Source organism: Porites lutea, chromosome 10, assembly GCF_958299795.1.
Source record: "Porites lutea chromosome 10, jaPorLute2.1, whole genome shotgun sequence".
NCBI classification, from domain to species: domain Eukaryota; kingdom Metazoa; phylum Cnidaria; class Anthozoa; order Scleractinia; family Poritidae; genus Porites; species Porites lutea.
In genome coordinates this window covers 30,054,161-30,069,901 of record NC_133210.1, presented here as the reverse complement: position 1 = coordinate 30,069,901, position 15,741 = coordinate 30,054,161, and the positions used below count along the sequence as shown (strand labels likewise).

Here is a 15,741-nt window from a genome sequence, read left to right as displayed (position 1 = left end):
TTAAGCTATTAATTTTTTGCTTGCAAAAGGTTCGCTTTTCAAAAAATTCCTTTTCCTTCGCCCATAGGCCCCCCGAGTGGACCTTACACCATAACGAATAACGTCACGTGGTTAAACAGTACGAGCTTCACACTAAAGTGGACCCGCCCTCCCAATGACGGCGGTGATCCCGATCTGCGATATATTGTTGAATACAGCAAGGAAACAGCCGATGGAAAATATGTGCACTGGAACTCGCGCAAGAATATTCTAACCCAAGAATACAATGTGACAGGTCTGGAAAGCGGTTCCAAATACGAATTCCGGGTTTTCGTATCCAATGTTGCCGGAAGAAAGAGAGAGCCCGCGGTAAAAGAGTTTAATGTGTACAGTGGTTTTGATGTAACCCCTACACCAACCGACCCAGGTAAAATCAGTAGCTTTTCGCAGGGAAGGATCTAGGGGGCGGGGACAGCTGGTGCGAAGCCCTACCCCCCTTGAGATGACTTAAAGCTTCTAATACAGCTGGTATTCTGCAAAATAGGCAGATATGTATGATATGTATTCTCAGCAGTTCATATTATGTTATTGCCCAGTCAAAAGCCTTCTTCTTCGTATTCGCTTTTAAAATTTATTTACGTCACCACTCAGTTACGTCATTCTTTTGTGGTGCATCCCCTCCTAAGAAAAATCCTGGATCCGCCCCAGTTTATAGGTGTTAGGGGGTGGGTGTGGGGTGTGGGGCTATAATAGGTGTTAGGGGGTGGGTGTGGGGTGTGGGGCTATAATAGGTGTTACGGGGTGGATGTAGGGTGTGGGGCTTTCCGCGACAATGATTGCAAGGTTGGCGATAAATTAGAAACCTTATGCTTGTCCTCGGGGCTCTTTCAGACGATTTTATGCATAAACCAACAATACGCCTGCGAGAACGGAAAAGAAATTATGGGTAATGCGGAACAAGAATGCCTCTGCGCGTACGCGTCACATGTTGATATACGATCAATTTTGGTTTCCGGAAAACTGCTCACCTACCCCCCCTCCCCCCACCCCTCCTTTCTAATGCAACATTTTGCCCTTAGTGAGAAGTAAGTGTTATTGTTGACTTAAGGGACGGGTAGGTGGACAGTTTCCCCGAAACCTAAAATTGATCCTTGGAATATCCAAGTTATGTCGAGAAATGGACGCTAATAAATGTCACCAAGTGCCGTCTAGTTCTTACGAATAACTGTGTGTAATATGAAGCACCGACGTCCAAGTTTTGGCGCATAGTTGGACATTAAACGATCACCGTCACCAATGTTATCGTCGTCATCCTCATTTTCACCTCCACCACCTTTATCACCATGACGACCACAATCCTCACTGCCATCATTATTTTCATAATCATTACCTTTACAACCATCGTGATAATCGTAGTCATCTTCATCATTATCATTTTCAACTTTTCCAGTGTATCTTGTCATTCTTTCCCGCATTCCCGCTTGTTTTTCATGGGAATCCCGCATCCCGAACTTTTGCCGTCATTCGACCGGGAAGTGAGTTTATCCCTAATACCGTTTTTTTCCCAATACCGCATCCGTGCTCAAAGTGTGGCATATCCCGTATGCTGTTAACGTTTCCCGAATCCCGCACTGTCTTTTATCCAAATTCCGGATCCCGGGAATACCCTTCCAGACCCCGTAGGTAGTTTACGCATCCCGAACTTCTGCCTTCATTATCGCTAATATAGCTTTCTTTCCCAAACCTGCACCCGCACTCAGATTGTGGCATATCCCGTATCCCGAGTAGCAATCAAATCCCGCATTCCGTTAACGTTCCCTGAATCCCGCACTGTCTTTTATCTAAATCCTGGATCCTGGGAATACCCTTCCAGACACCGTAAGTAGTTTACGTTTCACCCCCTTTTTATTTTCGTCTTCAAATTAGGTCCACCTCCTCAGCCATTGTTGGTTTACGACATGTCAGTCAACTGCACGTCATTCTATATGCAGGTGGAGTTCATTCTCAAGTCCTCCTACCTTGATACGGAGACCTTCCGCTTTGACAACAAATCATGCGGCTCCCATACTGTCACTTCTGAACACGTCTCTTTAAGAACGCCGCTGGATGCTTGCGGAACAACTAAGAAGGATGGCGAAGATTCGGTGACGTATTTTAATAAAATTGTGGCGGAAACAGCAGACAAGGAGACTATTTATATTGTTGAGTTTCCTTTCTCTTGTACTTATGGCGTCCGTGAGACTATTGGATCTCCAAGCTTTCAAGCCAGGAAAAAGATCACGTATCTGAAAGGTAAAGTACAATTGCTTGATTCCCTCTCCAGTTATTGAAGGAGCGCAAATTAACCCGAGTAATCAACGCTACAATACGTTTCCCCCTCTTCCCCCCCTTAGGGATGGGAAGGGGGTACCTGCGGTCGATGCAATCATTGATTCTTCGTCATCGTATGAGTAGGGATGATATAGAAGTTATTTAGGGCGTGTTCGATGGACAATTATAAAATAGCTAAGATAGTACGCGCGCTCTGATTGGCCGAGAGGAGTGTTTGCACGAGAGCATGGATAATAGAAAGTCTTTCTATTATCCATGATGAGAGTGTGTAAACATGGTTGTGGTGTCAAGTTGTTTTGCTTTTCGCGCCCTAACACGCAAGCACGAATTTGAAAAAGTTTTCGAGTTCAAAACTCGACAAGTTTACTCTATTTACCCATTTCTCCGTCGGCTGATACTTGGAAATCAAAGAAAAGAAGGTGTGTCAGTTCTTTTTTCGCTTAAGCCGACATTTTAAGCGCGAAAAATCCATATTTTGAACAGGATCTTTTTGCAAAACAATAACTGATTACGCGTGCAAGACTTCGTGTACAAGACTTTGACACTGGTAAGAATTTCTCTTTTAATCAGCGTCATAACAAACAGTTTTGCGTCTTTTTTCGGGAAAGTTATTTTATAAAAGCAATAGGAAACTTTTTTCCTGTGTTTGCATAGCCTGATATAAACACTCGAGGGGAAAACGTTTTTCTATTGCTTAAATAATAAATGGAGTGAACTCTGTCATTTGTTTTGGCATTCATTGCATTGTAATGTCTAGAAATCTCCTTGAAATATAATATGCCGATGTATGTAGCGTTTAAGTGGTCCAAAAGTCACGATGCGAGGGATTTGTGACAAAAAAATTGCGTATTCCTCTTTCTGGATCCGCTTAATCGGACGCACCCTTAATGAGCTTTGTAGAGGAGCGTTGCCTGATGACACAAAAAAGGCTGAGTGCGAGACTACCTTCCCGACATTTTATTCGCCAACCGATACTACACTTCAATCTGTTCTGGTTGGCTGAGAGTGTTTGTTGGCTCGAAAAATGAATTTACACATGGTTTGAAAGGCTAATACGCTGTTTTGACACTCCGGTGGGATAGGCTCTTGCGTAAGCGTTAGACAGGAAAAACAGCTGTTGATATTTTTAAGCTGATGTCTTCATTGTGTATTTTATGCTTATGCCCATGTTTATATCTTTAAAGTCGAACCTGTATTAATCGGTTTTCTATTAAGCGGTCACTCTCTTTAAAGAGGTCACTTGCCAAAGTCTGACCTGTATTAAGCGGTCGCCTCTATTTATTAGGCTAATTTAGCAATTGAACGGGAACGTCAGTTGACGACGGCGCGCGCAAATCAAACGATTGGATTGACCAATGGCAGAGCGGTAAATTGAGCACCGGAAGTCGTGTTTAGTCCTTTCCGCGCGCTTTCCCGTCGTCAACTGACCTTCCCGTGCTGTTGCTAAATCAGCCTATTATAAACGGTCGTGGTCACCTTTTCCTCAGGTCCCAAAGAGGTATTTTTTATTATCTCTTTCTCTACTAAACAGTCACTTTGACGAGATGTAGCCTCCTGATGCAACAAATACGCTATCTATGGTATTTAATAGTCTTTTACTTCCCTTCTTTTGGCACAAGAAGAAGTAACAACAATTTGAGGTCGATTTGTCGGGCGATTTTTTTCTTCCTCTTTCACCATCTTGAAGTTCATTTTCTTGAATAACACTTAGGTTTGCCAAACCTGTATTAAACGGTCATCCTGTATAAGGCGGTCAGTGAACCATTTGCCAAGGGTTAATACAAGTTTGACTGTATTTTCAGTGAGGAACAGGCTTTATAACACAACCCTTTGTTACTCTTTTCAGAGGGACACGGAAACTTCTCCTTCGAAATGGGTTTATATCCGAGCTCCGAATACAGGACCCCGTACGACGTGTCGGAATACCCGGTCAATGTGGACCCGTTTGGTCACCTTTACTGTGAAGCTAAACTTGACACGTCAGACACCGGACTCGTTCTTCTTGCTGATACTTGTGTGGCGACGCCATCTATGAACCCCGCAGATAGCATGCAGTATATATTTATAGATGACGGGTAATGTATCTGATTTGTTGTTTGGGTGTAATTGTTCTTGACAATTTGAGTAATCATCACCGTCAACCTTATCTTCACCATTATCTTTGTTATCAGATTTATCATGGCCATTCATATCTCCATCCATTTCATCGTCGTCATCATTATCCCCATTCATCATAATAATCATCATCATTATCAATGACATAATCGTTCTTGTTGCCGTCGCCGTCGTCGTTCCTTAAGCTCCCTATTTGCGAGCTTTAGTATCGACGACGGCAACGGCAGCGGAAACGTCACTTTTAAAATGAATTGGCGTTTTTTCAAACTTTTTCGCGTTTATTCCAATTCGCTGAAAATGTCTAACGTAGGCAAATTTCTCTAGAGTTGATTTCTTGGGGACCGCATTCAAGTTAGGAAAGAGAAAGAAAATTTCGTCGTCGCTTGTTAACGTCCTCCCTAAAACGTGAAATTAGGCATTTTCACGTCGTAGTCGTGCAGTGACGGCTAAGAAATGTACAGAAAAGCGTGATGCACGTGCAAACCTGTTGTTTTGCTTAATCAACCTATTGCTGTTTTGACGCTCTCGCTGCCGTCGCCGTCGCCGTCGCTAAAACTAGGGAGCTTTAGCATCGACGACGGCAACGGCAGCGAAAACGTCACTTTTAAAATGAATTCCCGTTTTTTTCAATCTTTGTCGCGTTTATTCCAAATTGCTGAAAATGTGAAGTGTAGGCGAATTTCCCTGGAGTTGATTTCTTGAGGACCGCAATTAAGTTTAGAGAGAGAAAAGAGATTCGTCGTCACTTATTTATGTCCTCCATAAAAATTGCAATTAGGCATTTTCACGTCGTAGCCGTGCAAGGACGGTAAAGAAATGTACAAAAAAGCATGATGCACGTGCAAAGTTGTTGTTTTGCGTAATAAACCTGTTGCTTTTTTGACGTCCTCGTTGCCGTCGCCGTCGTCGTTGCTAAAGCTCTCTATTATCTCTCACCATACGGCACCTTCTGCAAGGCCCTCCTGCACAATAGCGCGGTACGTATTTCAAACTATTCCCTCCTGTCGTTCTAGATGTCCTGTCGATAACAGAACTAGGTACGACCATACATTAACCCCAACTCAGCGATTCCAGTTGGACCCATTTCGATGGGTTCCTGAAAACTACACATTAGTGTATCTCCATTGCAACGTCATTGTCTGTCAAAAATATGGTAGCACGCGTTGCAGTATGGGATGCCAACCAGACAGCAGGCGCGCAAGGAGTATTGGGAAGGAAGAAATACACCGTGTCACCCTTGGTCCCATAAGACTTCGCAAACCGCAGCAGTCTACGCTTGAGAGAGGTAAATTATAATAAGTATCTTTTGCTAACTCTGCTTTTCACAACGACCTAATCTCGTACCCAGGTTTTTTGGACAAAAACGAAGACTTTCGGTTCATAAAAAAGAGATCTGGGCAAGAGATTAGCCGCGGTCATGAAATTGTTGTTCTTGTTTACCATACGTTTATAGCTAGTTTTTTCCCCAAAATCGAAAAATCTCATTGGTCACTTCGAGGTCACGTGACATCTAACAATGAAACTTTTTCCCGCCAAAAGTCTCGGAGCGGGCAAAATTGCAAAACTCTGACGTCAGAGGGTCAAAGAGGAAGTTGACCGCATGCTGAGATTAACTTAGGGCCTGTATACAGGGAGGTGGGGGACCCCAGATAGGTGAGGTAACGTGCGGAGGGTCACCTCACCTACCATGTAAACGTGATCAAATTAAAATGAGAGATTATATGGACTGGACGGTTACCCCACCTAAGCGGGTTACCTCACCTTCCCGGGGTGCCCCAACTCCATGTAAACAGGCCCTTATATCGTACACGTACACGGCTAGTCTCTCCTGTCATGAACAATAATTGAAATATATCGACATGCATATTCTCCACAATGTTCTCCGTACATTTCATTTGATACTGATGAAGAGAATTTAACAGTCACTACCTTTTTCATTTGTTGACCATTTCCTGTTTTCTCACAACCTATATAATTGACTGAGCTGTGTACCGTAAGGAGAAGTTTGATTATTGGTCACACTCAGGAGTTAGCAAAGGGTTAAGTGACTGTTATTGAAGGCGCTTGTGAACCTTTTTAGTTCATTTTCAATTCAAGTTAATTTACTATTGCTCTTTTGTTTTGCTATAGAACCATTATCTCCACTAGACCAGCCTTCTTCGTCAAGCATGCCTACATGGATGCTAATCTTGTGTATTTGTGGAGCTATCATCGGACTTGGCTTGATGCTTTATGGTGCCGTTTATCTCTTCTTGTATCTCACCTCCGAACCTCAAAACGTAGCCGTGCCACCTGTCCAAAAAAATTCAGAAGAGATGGAATTATTTTGTCCCGAAAACGTTTAGAGTTACAGTAAAACTGGTAACAAAAGCGGGCAACTTGTTTTGCAAAATTGCTGCAGAACGAGTAGTTGCAAGTTGCGTGAATACTGACTTCGGATTGGTTTAAAATTACGCGGGAGTCCTGCTATACTCGGGAGTTACGTCACTTGTTGGAAAACAAGTTTGCCTTGGCTGGTAAAAGGCGCAACATGTACAGTTAAAAGGTTAAAGGCTTGTTTATAGTGAAAAGAGCACTTAGCTTGTCCAGCTAATTTACAGGCACTCCAGTAGATTTTGTTGCAAAAAGTAGAACAACTCTCTTCTTTCTGCAACAACTTTTCGCAAGCTGCTGCAGCCTGGTTAGTCTGCTACACAGCCGTTTTTAGAGTCGTCACGCAACGCTCCTCCCCACTGAGCGTTGCGTGACGACACTAAAAACGGTTGTGTAGCAGACTACACCCTGGTTTGTTGCAATACAGTTTGATTCGTGGCTGGTAAAACGCGCAACATCGCTATTCAACTCGTTTTGCAGCCAAGCTGTAAAAAAAGTTGCAGGTTGTTGTTGCCCGTTTTACCGTATGTTAAGATGAAGATTCGCCGGGCTTGAATCTAAATTTTCAACGAGCACTCCCGAAGTTTACATAAGGAAGTTCCCGCATTCCATCCCCAGGCGCTAGCTTTGAACCGTCTTAGAATAAAAATTGTAGGGGTCGCTTTAAAATATTTATAGGCATGGCTAATGTAATTATAGGAATATTTATAGCAATGGTTACGGGGAGATTAATAGAATTACGCTATTATCTGGGAATTTTTCGTGTCTTGTTTTCCCAGTTTATCTGTTTGTTGTTTTTCTTTTTGTCATTCGGAAGGCATCAAATGCTGTTTGTATTGTAAATCTTTGAAGACGTTCAATAAAAAATGCTTCATAAAACAGAGTAAAAAAATACAGAGATAACGGTCCCTTCGGCTCCGAAGGTTACGCGTTACCGCACGTGCTGGAACGATAGAAATGACCTTACGGACGGACATACGCGTACGCAGGCACTGACATAGAGCAGCTCAAAAAACCATTTAACTTTTGCCTTACGTTCCTACGTTCCTACGTTCCTATTTGAACAGTAGTAAATTCAAGACGGTTCAGTTTACAGAATTCAGCACAACTCACATGCGTGTTCCCCGCATCTGACGACCCAGCTTAGCGTCTCCTTCCTCGCGCGATGCGAGTTTCGCGCGCTAACTTGCTTAGCAAGCGTTTCCGCGCGAGTTCGTTAAGCAACTTCCTCTTTTCCTACTCTCTCATTCAAACCCTCCCAACGAAATCGCGAGGGAACTTTTGCCACGCATTCTACGCGCGCACTGGCGTATTTCGCCCGCTCTTCTGACCCTACGAAGTCTTTTAAACCGTGTAAGGAGTCGATTACTGATCATGTAACAAGCCCACTATGTTGCTTTATTACATAGAAGTTTATTATCTTAATACATTGTAACCACATATCAAATATTTAATCGATGGTTTGTTAATAATCTTTTCTCTCTTGTTACATTCACACATCACGCTGAAATTTTTATCTTAAAATTTTCTTCAGAGAGGAAACTCTGCGGTATCCCGAATTTTAAAAACAGGTTGATGTTATGAATGTGGATAGTCTTGTGACGAAAGTTTAAACTTATAAGGGGAATGTTTGTGCTGCGATTCAACTTTATCCTTGGTTTAAATTTGGCTTTCCTTTGTTTTGGGTTATGGTAATGTTGCAAAAATGGCAGTGGCATTTCAGACATCCCTCAAATGGAGTATGCGTCTCGAAGGGATGTCTGAAATTCAGGTTACAAAAATGGAAAAATCAATTTCAAACCCAAGACAAAAGTTCCCAACAAACAAAATGGAACTCCACCTTATTTTACGTAACTTATCAACTTAATAACATGGTAGCAAACTCAACTCTAACCTACATAATTAAGTGATATACTTCACACGAGCTTTTACTTTAAAAAACACTTCAAAAACAACATTAGAATGAGGAAAATTAGGACAAAGAACGCCAAAATGTGTTTTGTTAAGACTAACTTATTATCTTATAAACGATTCATTTAAGGTATACTGATCAAGCGGAAAGTTAAGGCAGTCGGATAGAGAGATTTAGAACCAAGCTCACGGCAAAAGTCTGCTTCAAATTGACAAACGTTATTCTCAAATTCGAATGTACACATATTAAAACTGTGCATATATGGAACCACTAACATGATTGTGTACAGATCATTGGCGGTTCCAGGGAAGGGTCCCGTGGGGCCCGCCCCCCCACCCCCCCCCCCCCACCTTATTTTTGGACCAAACTGAAATTTTTTTTAAGACCGCCCCTCCTTATCTCATGGTCTAGATGACCGCCTCTCCCCCCTCCCCCCCCCCCCCCCCCCCTTATTTGAAAGTCTGGATCCGCCACTGCAGGTATAAAAAAAAAAAAAAAAGGACAAGAAAATGGAGAAGTTGGTCACGTGGTGTTTGACGAAACGTGATTCTAAATCTCGCTTTAACAAAACAGTGAAAACTGTGAAGCTGTCACTCGTCGAACCCTATAGCTAACGTTCCTTCTATAGAAATATGGGAAGAAATGCAGGACGTATAAACATGGGGCACACACGAACTGCTCTCAGAGTCCAGATGGCATGCAGTAAACACTACGTGAACAGCTACTTGCAGCAAATCGCTTACTCTGAAATCCATTTTTCCCGGGGGGGGGGGGGGGGCTACTCCCCTCTAAAAGTGCCGGGGATGCTCGTCGTACCTTAAAGGGGATTCAATTTGTAAACTGGTATCGCTTAGGGTGCCAAACCCTAAAAGTTGTCTACGTAAGATTTATGACAATAGTTTCGTGTTGCTGCGTGACGATCGTGAGAGCAACATGGCTCACGCGCAGAAGCGTGCGAAGTCTTTGCAGCACTGCAGATGCTGTTCACTTCGACAAACACAGGCGTCCCCGTCACGTGTCACATCGCGAACTTAGGTTGCCCGTCTTTTTTTAATTCTATGCCATATTACCGATCTAAAACGCGGTAACCAGACGAGTCCAATGCGTAAGTCTTGTCACTATTTACCTAAAATTAGCCGGCAATCTGCCGGACCTAAGCGCTATTTTCCCACACTAAAACGTTACATAAAACTGCAACTAAATTCAGTAGAACGTAATTTTGACTGAAATACAACAGAATTACACCTTGAAATGGGAATCAAGGATAAACAGTGACCCTGTCAGAATCAAAGGAAAGTTCCCATGATTGCAAAATGAGTGCTGAAAGAATCGCGATAACCCTCTGAAAAGGGCCTCCTCGAAGCTTGATTAGGTTCAGGTATGGTTTAAAACGGATCCGTACAGCATAAATCATTAATAATTAAGGCTAACTATCTATAGCTACTGATTATTTTTACAAATTGATCGATATCCTTCTTTTCTGCTTGATCGCATGAAGATTCAGTTCTCGACGTGTCTGGACGTCAGAGCATGCGCAGTTGAAGGATTGCCATGACGAGGGTAACCGTAAGACTGGCGACAAGATGGGGTTGCGAACTGCGAGCTAAAAATGAGAAGAGTAAAAAAGGTTTAATTTCCAAATCTAAACACGTAAATCTTGGCCAGAATGAAAAAAAGCGAACCCCCTAACCCACCACCACCCTCCCCTCCCCCCCAAAAAACAAGGGTGAACCGCGCAAAGACTAAAACGCCCTATTCTCATATCCGGGAATAAAGATGGGGGGTCTTAATTTTCTCTTTTAATACCCTTCCCCACTCCCTTCCCTCACTCTGACAAAGGGCAATCGCTCGAAATGCCAGCTTTTGACTCTTTTCACTGTGGTCAATTGACTTCACAACCACAGTTGATAAAACCATTTACCCCCGCGCCCGCCAACCAACACAGCACCACAGTTTCGTTTGCAACTTGCCCTTTCATTCGTTTGTTGCTTTTTCAAGAGAGATCACTTAGATCACTTAGATGCTCTGATAAGCCTCTTCTCTCTCCTATAGGCTCCATTTTCTAATAAGTTCCTTTAAAACTTCTTCGCCCCTCTCAACCCAAGTATTGATTTAGTTTTTAGCTTTATTTAGAGGCAAGTTCTTTCTAGTCTGCACATTTGACCTCTATACCCTCTGTACCTTATTATTGGAAATTACCGCTCCATGAAATTAAGGTGTTGGAAATTAACGAGACTTAAAGTAACATGAATGTAATGGAAAACGACTTCCACATAAAGAAAATTAGAGCGAAAGAGAGAGTAACATTTCAAAATGAAGGAAAATACCAAGACGTAACTTTTTTAAACAAAAGGGACAAAGTTAAATGTGTAATGCGAAAAGGAAACTTTACGCTACTCTCCCTAAAAGTACGAAAGGGGTCGGTCGAGAGAAGAAATCTGGCCACTGCGAGAGTTCTTCTCAGTTTTTAATGAAGGAACTCCACCCTGATAAGATACTCCTCTTTCGGATCATGGAAAACTGCCCACCTTCCCCTCCCCTAAGCCAACATTTTGCCCTAAGTGAGCAGCAAGTGCTGATGTTAGCTTAAGGGAGGGGTAGGTGGGCAGTTTCCCAGAAACGTGTAATAATCCCCTCTTTCTTAGGTGTCAACAAAATCAAAAATATTTCGAGAATTTGGGGCCAAAATAATGGAAATTAAAGTCGCGGAAATTCGCGTTAATTTCCTATAGTAAGGCTACGTTAACACGGCCCCGGACGAATTTTCGACAGGTTGAAAATTCGGGCGTTAAGGTGTTCCGTTCGCACGGGATCATCTTAACCGTACGAAAATTTAGACGCCTAGTCGTTCAGAGTTCCGTATGAACAGAGCGAAAATATTGAACGGTTCCTTGTGTACGTAACATCCATACCTTCATAACTGCTTCTCAAATAATATTTTTCAGCTGGTTCACTTTCTCCTCCCTTGTTTGTCGCTCTGACCTCGAATTTGTACTGCTTCGACTTATCAAGATCTTTGATGTCAATTTCCAGTTCACTAGTTTCTTCATTATTCCACGGTCCCGGTCTTTCGGGGTCGGTCTCATCACGGTAACGGATTTTATAGACTATGTCAGAGTCGCCGCCGGTGTCTTCAGGGCGTTTCCACTTAAGGGTGAAGCTAGATTTATCAAGATTTCTTGACGAAGGCTCGTAGATGATTGGGCGACCTGGCGCGCCTGAGACAAAAGAGACACAAGATTGGAGGAGTCAAAGTAGTCTCCCCCGCAGCCGTTTTTTTCTCGGTCACACAACACTCTGTCGCGTGACAAGACAAAAACGGCTGTGAAGGAGATTGGGGTTATAAGGACTACGTCGCGCTATTTGCTATCTTTTTTCAATTGAATTCCAAAAATAATGGTGCAGGGTTGTCACTAAGATTTCAAGTAGCCGGGTAAACACAACAAGTAGGCGGGGAATCAAATGGCTAGAGATTTCTTTTGGTTCTATTTTTCTTCTATTTTCCAATAAAAGTAGCCGGGGGCCACTCTCTTAGTAGCCGGGGAAAATCCCCGGCCCCCGGCTCTTAATGACAACCCTGATGGTGTTCCAGTGAACTATCGCTTGTTTAAATTCGCTTTGATACTTTACAATAGAATACCGTAAATCCTCTAATTGTCGTTTAACGTTTATTATAACTGCACGAAAATCGGTAGATTCACGCCAATTCTATCCATAAGAATTGTTTTAAGCTGTTTTTATCTGCTCATTTCTCATTTTGAAAATTTCTCAACTTGAATCTCACGCTTGCAGTTTGCCGTAAACGCGATGCTTAATCTCTCCATAAACATAATCTTTAGTATAGTATTTCTATATGGCCATCCTTTTCAGTCCATTCTTAACTGAAAGTATGAAGATCCAGAGAATTTGAATGTAAATATTATTAAATACGAAATTGGCGCTTTTAAAGCATAATACTCGTTCCCAGTCTACCAACGTACGGTAGTGCACGGGTTCTTGCATGCAGTCCTTTCCACAAACAATAGGTTTGTCAACGAAAAAACACTTTGTCAAATTTGGTGCAGACTAAGTTAACGGATTAAGAAGACACAGAATCTCTCTACAAAATGTAAGTTAACTCACTTAGGATTACAACTTCAATAACAGACACTAATGGCGTTCAAATTGGATAGTACAGAATGCAGACTGCAGACTGCAGATCACTGTTTTCCGGGTTAGAAAACACCAGCAGTCTGCATTTTGTACTGACCGGCGTTTTAAACCTGCATTTCTTAAGCACCTCAATTGCCATAATTTATTATCTTTTTCACCACATGTGCAGGACATGACACAGTCAGGTAAGTTTATTGTGTCGAGATATGGTGTTTGGGATATTTGGTTCAACTATGCCAATTAAACATAAAACTTGTCTCTAATTCAAACAAGTTTTACAATGAAAAATACACATTGAACCAAGAATAAGCTTGAATTACTACTACTAGGCTGTCACTTAAAGAGCTGGGGGCCATAGATTTTCCCCAGGTACTATGGGAGTGATCCTTGGCTAATTTCATAGAAAACAAGAGAGAAATTCATAGCTGTTGAACTCCCTGTATACTAACTGCATAATTTATACCTGGCAATTTGAAATCTTACTGACAGGTCTGTACAACATTCACCTTTTATTAGCAATTATCAGATGAGGCTGAGTATGATGTCATTCAAGTTTTGACGATTAATTCCAACTAGTGGTCTATTATCAATGCTGCATTCTGATTGGTTGAGCTACTACTAGGCTATATGTTATAGCCCACTAGTAGCGAAAAGCGCCGGCTTTTTGACGGCAAAAAAGGTTTTAAGTCTAGATTTAACTAGCTAAAATTTTTTTTATTCTCGATATTTTTTACCAGTTAGTTGGATTTTACTAAAGCAATAAATTATTCCTCTTGCCCTCATGGCCTCTGAGTCAATTCGGGCTCAAGGAATAATTGTTAATTAATCTGCAAGTAAATCTCTTTAGGTAAATCAACATCTGGATGAATTCATGAATTTTAGAAAGAATTTGTATGTCTTAACTAAAACTCAAAATAGATTTGGAATTGTAAAGAATCAATGCTGTTATAACTCTGAGTGGATGAATAATTTACCAAAACTCCCCCCAAGGCTTAAAGATTCACGATCCACACATTTATTGCTTTGGCCGCATGCTCATCCTAAAGATGTACACATAACAAGTGATTTTCCAGTAATATATCACAATATTTGTTTTTCAGACTTTCATAAACAATGCTTCCATGCATAATTAAGCTTCCAGACATTTTGGCTCTTTTGTGGTAATTTAATCCAAAGAAACTGAAATTCAGAATTTCATCTCTGATTACATGTCTCACTAAAAAGCACCTCTAATAACAGGCTCATACTTACAAAACTCTTTAGTCTCAACTTCTTTGCTTGTTGTGTCACCCCATTCTCCCTTGTTTGTTGCACGTAGAATAAAATTGTGCACTTTATTCCGTTCAAGGTTGGTGATTGTGTATGATGTCTCCCTTCCATCAATGTTTCGGATTTTTTCATCATATCGCAGGATATATTTGTTGATAGGCATTCCTCCATCCGTTACGGGTGGCTTCCAAGTTAGTGTGACTGAATCACAAGTTGACGTGCCTCTTAAGTCACGCACTACTGAGGGTTTTTCTGAGATAAAACCAAAGACAAATATTAAGCCTGCGACAAATTAATTTACTGTCAGATTCCCATGTGCGGGAGATCTTTTGTGAGCTATCATCTCCCATAGGCAACCATTTATCCAAGGCTTCCGTTAAATAATGAGAAAAGCCTTTCTTCCTTTCAACTTCTAAACCTGCTGTGAGCTTTATGTTGTAGTCTCCACTGACATGTTGGCAGACACTGTTGTTTCTGGTGTTTCACATGATTATAACTGGACACAGATTCCTCTGAGTCTCGAAACAGCGCTTCTAGATGGGTTAAGCTTTTGACGTATCACATCAAACAGAAATTCTACTCACCAACTTGTTTTAGAGTGACTGTCTGGTTCTTGATCCCATAATCGTTTTTGGCATGGCAGATATAACTGCCAAACTTCTTCTTAGCATCTGTGCGGACGCTTGTATTTGCTGTAACTGAATCATTAGACATCAACTTGCCTTTAAACGTCATGGTGACAAATGGAGGAGGGTAACCACCAAACGTGCACGACACAAAGGTTAGATCCATGTTGCCGATGAATGAAAACACTTCGCTGGGAGAGGCATGTTTGTTGATATAAGGGGGAGCTAAAAATTGAAAGAGGAAACCTGTTAGTCAGTGAAATGATATACAGTACAGCGTGCAAAGAAAGGCGTGTCCATAGCCTGGAGCTAGTGGATTTTGCTATCGGGCTAGTGATTTTTGTTCTTAACTTGCCTGACGGGCAAGTGCTGTTTTTTGGGGGAAATTCAAATTACAAAGGATTGTAATCAATCCTGCTAATCAAAAAGGGTTTGGGGGCTAGTTGAAATGACTTGTCAGTGGGCTAGTACATACTAGCTACAGCTCGCCCAAATGGCAGGCTGTAAAACTGACTTTCTTTGCACCCTGCAGTAGAACCCCAGGAACTAAAACTCTAAGGGCAAGCATAAAACAGTTCGAGTTACTGGGGGTTCGACTTATCAGGATCAATTGAATAATCCATTTTGCCTTGTTAATAATCAAAAATGGTGACATGACCATGTATTTTAATGATTAAACTTCATCTGTTCGATGCTAAAATTAAAATTAAATTACTTTAGCATTAGTTTTAGTGTTTTTACTGATTATACAACAAGGTGAGCTAAAGGGATGGCATCTGAGTGGGGTTACAAGAACCAGAATTCGAGTTACTGGGGTAAGTGAAATTTGATCAAAGGAAAGGACATTCAGTTCAAGCTAGTGGGAAGTTCAAGTTAAACGATTAAAAATGAATGAAAAGTATGGTGAAATCCAAGAGAAACAGGACTTTCTATTTCTTTACTTCAAATGCTATTTCTGTACCTTAGATGCAATATGGCAAGTCA

At 41.7% G+C, this 15,741-nt stretch overlaps 2 protein-coding genes across 3 annotated transcripts in view; one reads left to right on the top strand and one right to left on the bottom strand.

Annotated features, from left to right (window-relative positions):
- LOC140949938 (neural cell adhesion molecule 2-like) overlaps positions 1-15,741 on the top strand; it is a 53,842-nt gene that overhangs the window by 11,419 nt on the left and 26,682 nt on the right. The window contains exons 9-13 of one of the 2 annotated variants that reach the window (XM_073399089.1): positions 68-406; positions 1,906-2,271; positions 4,157-4,385; positions 5,439-5,710; positions 6,556-7,550. In XM_073399089.1, coding sequence (XP_073255190.1) covers positions 68-406; positions 1,906-2,271; positions 4,157-4,385; positions 5,439-5,710; positions 6,556-6,770 — 1,421 coding nt within the window. In that variant the 3' untranslated portion in view covers positions 6,771-7,550. Of the gene's footprint in view, positions 1-67; positions 407-1,905; positions 2,272-4,156; positions 4,386-5,438; positions 5,711-6,555; positions 7,551-15,741 lie in introns of those variants that run through there. The other variant, XM_073399090.1, reaches the window with a different exon arrangement.
- The window catches only part of LOC140949947 (neural cell adhesion molecule 2-like), a 22,819-nt gene continuing 16,769 nt past the window's right edge, over positions 9,692-15,741 (bottom strand). Inside the window, exons 7-10 of the mRNA XM_073399098.1 lie at positions 14,716-14,982; positions 14,114-14,383; positions 11,623-11,928; positions 9,692-10,313 (exon numbers count right to left, since the gene is read on the bottom strand). Of these exons, the coding sequence (XP_073255199.1) occupies positions 10,234-10,313; positions 11,623-11,928; positions 14,114-14,383; positions 14,716-14,982 (923 nt within the window). The 3' untranslated portion in view covers positions 9,692-10,233. The remainder of the gene's footprint in view (positions 10,314-11,622; positions 11,929-14,113; positions 14,384-14,715; positions 14,983-15,741) is intronic.